Raw genomic sequence first — 6385 nt, 5'->3', positions numbered from 1 at the left:
TTAAAAGCTGTAAGTCTCAGGGCCCAAACTGTTAGGAGTCAACAGCTGTTAAAAGCTGTAAGTCTCAGGGCCCAAACTGTTAGGAATCAACAGCTGTTAAAAGCTGTAAGTGTCAGGGCCCAAACTGTTAGGAATCAACAGCTGATAAAAGCTGTAAGTCTCAGGGCCCAAACTGTTAGGAATCAACAGCTGTTAAAAGCTGTAAGTCTCAGGGCCCAAACTGTTAGGAATCAACAGCTGTTAAAATCTGTTGACTCCTCACAGTTTGGGCCCTGGTACTTATAGTTTTTAACATCTGTTGACTCCTCACAGTTTGAGCCCTGATACTTACAGTTTTCTAACATCTGTTGACTCTTCACAGTTTGGGCCCTGGTACTTATAGTTTTTAACAGAGGAGTCAACAGATGTTAAAAACTGTAATTTTGACAATCAGTAAAGCAGTGAATAATTTGACTAATTTAGTTCAATTAGACTTTGTGAGTTATTGCATTTGTCACTAAGTTAGAGTGGGTGGGTCTGTCATTGAAATTCTGTAAGTAAGTTTATTTGTAAGTTGAGAATATGTTAACTTTTGGAAGTTCTGCTAAACATTAGTTGAACTATTGTATTTGAAGTTAGGCCTACAAGTAAACGTAGCCTGTAAAAACATTGTTCATTTACTGAAGAAATAAATTAATTCGTTATCATTACCTGGACTGAGCTTCATATTATGATTAACAACTAATGGAAAAAGGATCTGTCCATCGACAGGCGTGTTATAAAAGTCTAATATCATTTAGCGCCATCTAACGCACATTAATATAAGTTAACCTAACTTATTTTATGCAATGTAATTAATGAATGTGCATAAATTTCTAAGCAACTTTTCATTAATTCTGTTTATATCTTAACCATATTTCACTTAAATTATTTAAGAAAATTATGCATGGTTTTCCACCAAACATATTTTGTGTATAAATGTGATTATTTCTATTTTTTGCTATTACAGATATGGAAGGAGAACCACTTGTCTTTTGACTCTTTTTGTCAGACTAATTGCTGCAATTACAACATCAATGGCTCCAAATTTTCCAGTTTGGGTAATAGGTCGTTTTACTATTGGTCTCTGTGGAACGGTTGCATACCCTTCACTCTTTGTTCTAGGTAAACCACTAACAACTTTGCACCTATCTATCTACCTATTTAATATCTTTGCAGTTTTGTTGCATCACGTATAGTATTGAATCAAGCTTATCTCCTTAACTTTTTCAAGCACAAGAAATTATCGGACAGCGTTACTTGGCAACAGCCTCCCTTCTACTCATTACGTGCTATACCTCTGGCCACGTTGTAATCGGTTTGTTGTCTTACGCCATTAGAGACTGGAGAATGCTGACTATATGCATGAATGTTCCTTTTATTGTGACTTTGATGCTTCAGTTCTGGTATGTTTATTTCTTTTCCTGTTGTTTTTGCTCTCTAGAAAATTAATTAATTAATTGTTTGTTTGTTTTGCATTTCGCGCAAAGCTATACGAGGACTATCTGCGCTAGCCGTCCCTAATTTAGCAATGAAAGGCTAGTCATTACCACCCACCGCCAACTCCTGGGCTACTCTTTTACCTGCGAATAGTGGGATTGACCGTAACGCCCCCACGTCTGGTGGGAAGGGAATTCGAACCCGCGACCCTCAGATTGCGAGTCGAGCGCCCTAACCACCTGGCCATGCCGGGCCAATTATTAATTAAAGTTATGATGTCTAGGACATAATGGGGAGACTTCTTTCACAGAAAGGTGTAATTATTAATTTTGTATTCGAAGAAATTAAAGATATATTTCTGTGACAATCTTTTGATAAACTGGATGTACTCCTAGAGTTAAAAAGTAAAAGCTCGCGAAATGTTACAGTCTAAGGACGATACAGTTTAATTATTTATGATGGAGTAATATATATTTCTAGGCAGAGTCATTTCTAGTTTAAGCCTTATCATCAGTAACCAAATATTTCCATTTCACCTCAGGTTAAATATTTTTATACGTGCGAACGTCTAGAAAATCTACAGATAAAACTTGTTTCTTGTGTATTGTATTAAATTACACTAGCCTGACGTACACTATATTTATTAATATCAAATCTTTATAATAAGACGGTATTATCCGATGTGTACTTTACTCCCACTTTACGAAAGAAATAAGTAAAGAAGACTTGTCAGTAGACGTAGTAGTGTATCTGTTATTGATCTAGTTTTCAATTAGACTAATTTCCATCTATAGCTTAAAGGTAATCGTGTGAGTGTTTAATAGCTATTATTTCGTTAATGATGCCCTCCAATGGCACGGCGGTATGTCTGGGGATTTATACCGCCAGAAACGGGGGTTTCGATACCCGTTGTGTAGCTTTGTGCTTAACAACAAATAACAAGAACATCGTTAATGATAAAGTACTACAACTTAATATTTTCAACTTTTTAATTGTTGTGTGGAAACATTTAATGAGCTGAAAAGCGGTTTCAGCCTTATCTAAACTCATCATAAAATGATATACGGAAATCATTCTAATCTTAGTTGGAGCATTTTTTAAAGTACTAGATTGTGTGAAAAGCGACTCCTACTGTTTCTTTTAACAGTTTTGAAAGGAAGTTGTGGTCTATTTATCAAACACTAGTGGATTAGCTGACTTTTCTTTAGAAACGAATGATATATTCATGCATCCAATCAACTGGAATGTGGTAATTTTATACTTAGTTGTTAAAAACTAATTCATCCACACATCTGATAAACCACTGTAATTTACATTTCTACATGAATTTACAAAGATCTTGCACCCATCGTGTCGAACGACTAAACTCACTAACAAACTTGAAGTGAGATTGTTTGTTTGTTGTTGCTTAACAAACTTGAAGTGTGAAATTGTTTGTTTGATGTTGTTTAACAAACTTGAAGTGAGATTGTTTGTTTGTTGTTGCTTAACAAACTTGAAGTGAGATTGTTTGTTTGTTGTTGTTTAATAAACTTGAAGTACGATTGTTTCTTTGTTGTTGCTTAACAAATTTGAAGTTAAATTGTTTGTTTGTAGTTGTTTAACAAACTTGGAAGTGAGATTGTTTGTTTGTATTTGTTTAACAAACTTGAAGTGAGATTGTTTGTTTGTTGTTGTTTAATAAAGTTGAAGTGAGATTGTTTGTTGTTGTTTAATAAAGTTGAAATGAGATTGTTTGTTTGTTGTTGTTTAATAAAGTTGAAGTGAGATTGTTTCTTTGTTGTTGTTTAATAAAGTTGAAGTGAGATTGTTTGTTGTTGCTTAATAAAGTTGAAGTGAGATTGTTTGTTTGTTGTCGTTTAATAAAGTTGAAGTGAGATTGTTTGTTTGTTGTTGTTTAATAAACTTGAAGTGCGATTGTTTGTTTGATGTTGTTTAATAAAGTTGAAGTGAGATTGTTTGTTGTTGTTTAATAAAGTTGATGTGAGATTGTTTGTTTGTTGTCGTTTAATAAAGTTGATGTGAGATTGTTTGTTTGTTGTTGTTTAATAAAGTTGAAGTGAGATTGTTTGTTTGTTGTTGTTTAATAAAGTTGATGTGAGATTGTTTGTTTGTTGTTGTTTAATAAAGTTGAAGTAAGATTGTTTGTTTGTTGTAGTTTGATTTATTAATTAAATTATTTATAAGTATCAGAAGAAACAGAGTGACTTTTAATATTTAACTGAATGAGACTATATATAGTACTACATTTTATTCCTGTACTGTTATATTTATTCGCACATGATACCTGAGATATTTACAATGTGTTTTCACATGATATTTGGATCTTCACTTTATCTGCTCAAATCATACTCTGATCTTTGCATAATTATACTTGCCAGTACTTCACATTGTACTTGAACCTTAGAATAGTGTGATCACCTGGACCTTTCTCTCATATAATATCTGGACATTCCCACTGTACCTTTAGCTGATACTTTGACCCTGTGTGTAAAAATTATATCTCGACCTTTGCACTATTTATTTAATTAAATCTTTCGCTGCTTCACATTATACCCGAGTTTTTATACAGGCTTTTCACATGATGACTGAGCCTTTACATAGTGTTTTCATATAATACCAAATATTTACACAGTGTGATCACGTGATAACTGGTCCTTTACACTAGTAGAATAACTGTAACTTTCGGTACTACATGCGAGAACTGAACCTGTACACTGTTTTACTTGTTTGTTCTAGGTTACTTCCGGAGTCTCCAAGATACCTTCTAAGCATTGGAAACAAGACAAAGCTAGTAAGAGTTCTAGGTACAATTAAAAAATTCAATAGAAAAAATAAAGTCATCAACCTTGAAAAATGTATTGAGGTAAGTTCCTAATTTAAAAAACAAAACAAAGTGAAATCTTGGTTAACAGTGTTCTGTAACTGAGATCCCTTGTTTGTTTGTTTGTTTTGGGGGAGGAGGGTAGTTTTAAGACCTTTATCAGTCTTTTGTTAAGTCATAATAGATTAAAAAAAACAATTAAAAGACGTGCCATTATTTAGAATCTAGTCCTAATAGCTTAAGGTATATGTAGCATCTTTTCCAACTCACGAACTAGTGACACAAATTTTAAAAAGGAGAATTAAACTCATGGTGGAAGAAGGGAGAATATTGCAACATAAAAACTGAAGAAGTGAATAGCAAGAAAAATGGTAGACGAAACACATCAGTTGCATAATTACAGTACTCGTGTGAGGAGGAATTGAAGGGTTGGTAGCGGTTTTGTGATTTGTTAACCGTGAGGATTTCTCTTAATCAGAAGCAAAAATGCTATAAAATTAATCCTCTTCCAACAATAATGTGATAAGATACGACGATCTTAAGAAAACATGTTTTAACAGTGAAAAATGTAGGAGTTTAAGTATTTATAGTGAAAAGCCCGCCAGTGGCACAGCGATATGTCTGCGGACTTAAAACGCTAGAAACCTGGTTTCGATAGCCGTAGTGGATAGAGAACAAATAGTCCATTGTTTAGCTTTGTGCTTAATTTCAAACAAACAAGTCCAGTGCAAAATTGCAAAGTTAATATCACCACTAGGAACTGAAAGAACCACGTGACGTAGGAAGATACTAGGTTCACCTGTTGGTAGTTACACATGGCTGTAAGAATTATGATAGTTAGTGAATTACAAAGAAGGTAAAAGAAATCCATAGTCTTCTTGAAGACGTAGAAAGAAAGATAATTTCTTGCATGTTAGAAATGTTGAAAGTTTTTTTTTACTGCGATCTAGTTGTAGAAGATGTTTTCATGATGCCCGTTGGTTGTTGGGAATGTAATCCTCTAATGTAGAGTGTTTTCAAGTACTGATCAATAAACCTTAATTTGGGTTTAAACATCCAATCTAAGAATATACAAAATAATCATAAAAGTTTTGTTTGTTTGCTTGCTCACCTGATTGACACCTTATAAAAACAAAAAGCTAAATGGTCAGGTTGGTCAGAAACCATTATTGTTCAGTCATAACTGCCTCTAATTGTGAACTGCGAATCAGAAGGTAGGCAGCTTGAAAAGGATATTCAAACAAACAGCGAATACACTGTTATTCTTATACAAACATCAACATCTGAAAGTGCAAGCATCTATGGTAGCACCATGTCTTGAACTCGATACCTTTCGATCCTCAGTCTGACACGTTAATCACGAGGCCAGAAAATCAGGGCTTAGAAATAAAAGGAATTGACAATTATTTTCTTCAGCATTCATCCCAATAACCATCAATCAGCAGTCATCAGAATAAAGAGTAATCACCATTCACCCCAATAACTACCAATCAGAAGTCATCAGAATATAGAACAATCACCATTCATCCCAATAACCATCAATCAGCAGTAATCAGAATATAGACCAATCACCATCCCAATAACCACCAATCAGCAATCATCAGATAAAAAACGATCACAATTTACCTCAATAACCATCAATCAGAAGTCATCAGAATAAAGAACAATCACCAATCACCCCAATAACTCCCAATCAGAAGTCATCAGAATATAGAACAATCACCATTCATCCCAATAACCATCAATATAATAACCAGTAATATATCATGATTATGAAAACCTATTCTCATAAAACGTCAAACGTATCATTTAAGCCTTTTCTGACTGTCACTGATCTTGAGTCTAAGTTTACTCTTTGGTTTGGTTAATCACCTCGTTGCCTTCACTCTGATCTATCATAAATATATCAGGGTGTTTTTATTGTTTCTAAAGGTCCTCCAACAATCTTTGAAATTCATTTCTTTACTACACTTTCTTGGAAACTTTGTTGTCCGATTTTTGTTTCGTTATTTTCGACAACTCGGATAATAAGTGTTCTCTATATTTCCTCACAACTTGAGTTCCCTTATAGTTCGAACTTTTGTTTCCTGAATATATATACAC

General features: G+C 33.8%; 1 protein-coding gene across 1 annotated transcript in view; it reads left to right on the top strand.

Annotated features, from left to right (window-relative positions):
- LOC106472210 (carcinine transporter-like) overlaps positions 1-6385 on the top strand; it is a 36257-nt gene that overhangs the window by 17363 nt on the left and 12509 nt on the right. The window contains exons 4-6 of the mRNA XM_022400812.1: positions 989-1143; positions 1253-1424; positions 4198-4324. Of these exons, the coding sequence (XP_022256520.1) occupies positions 989-1143; positions 1253-1424; positions 4198-4324 (454 nt within the window). The remainder of the gene's footprint in view (positions 1-988; positions 1144-1252; positions 1425-4197; positions 4325-6385) is intronic.

The sequence above is a fragment of the Limulus polyphemus genome, unplaced genomic scaffold (assembly GCF_000517525.1).
Source record: "Limulus polyphemus unplaced genomic scaffold, Limulus_polyphemus-2.1.2 Scaffold5161, whole genome shotgun sequence".
In the NCBI taxonomy this organism is placed as follows: domain Eukaryota; kingdom Metazoa; phylum Arthropoda; class Merostomata; order Xiphosura; family Limulidae; genus Limulus; species Limulus polyphemus.
Note: the sequence above shows the minus strand (reverse complement) of the source record. Positions and strands in the feature narration are given on the sequence as shown.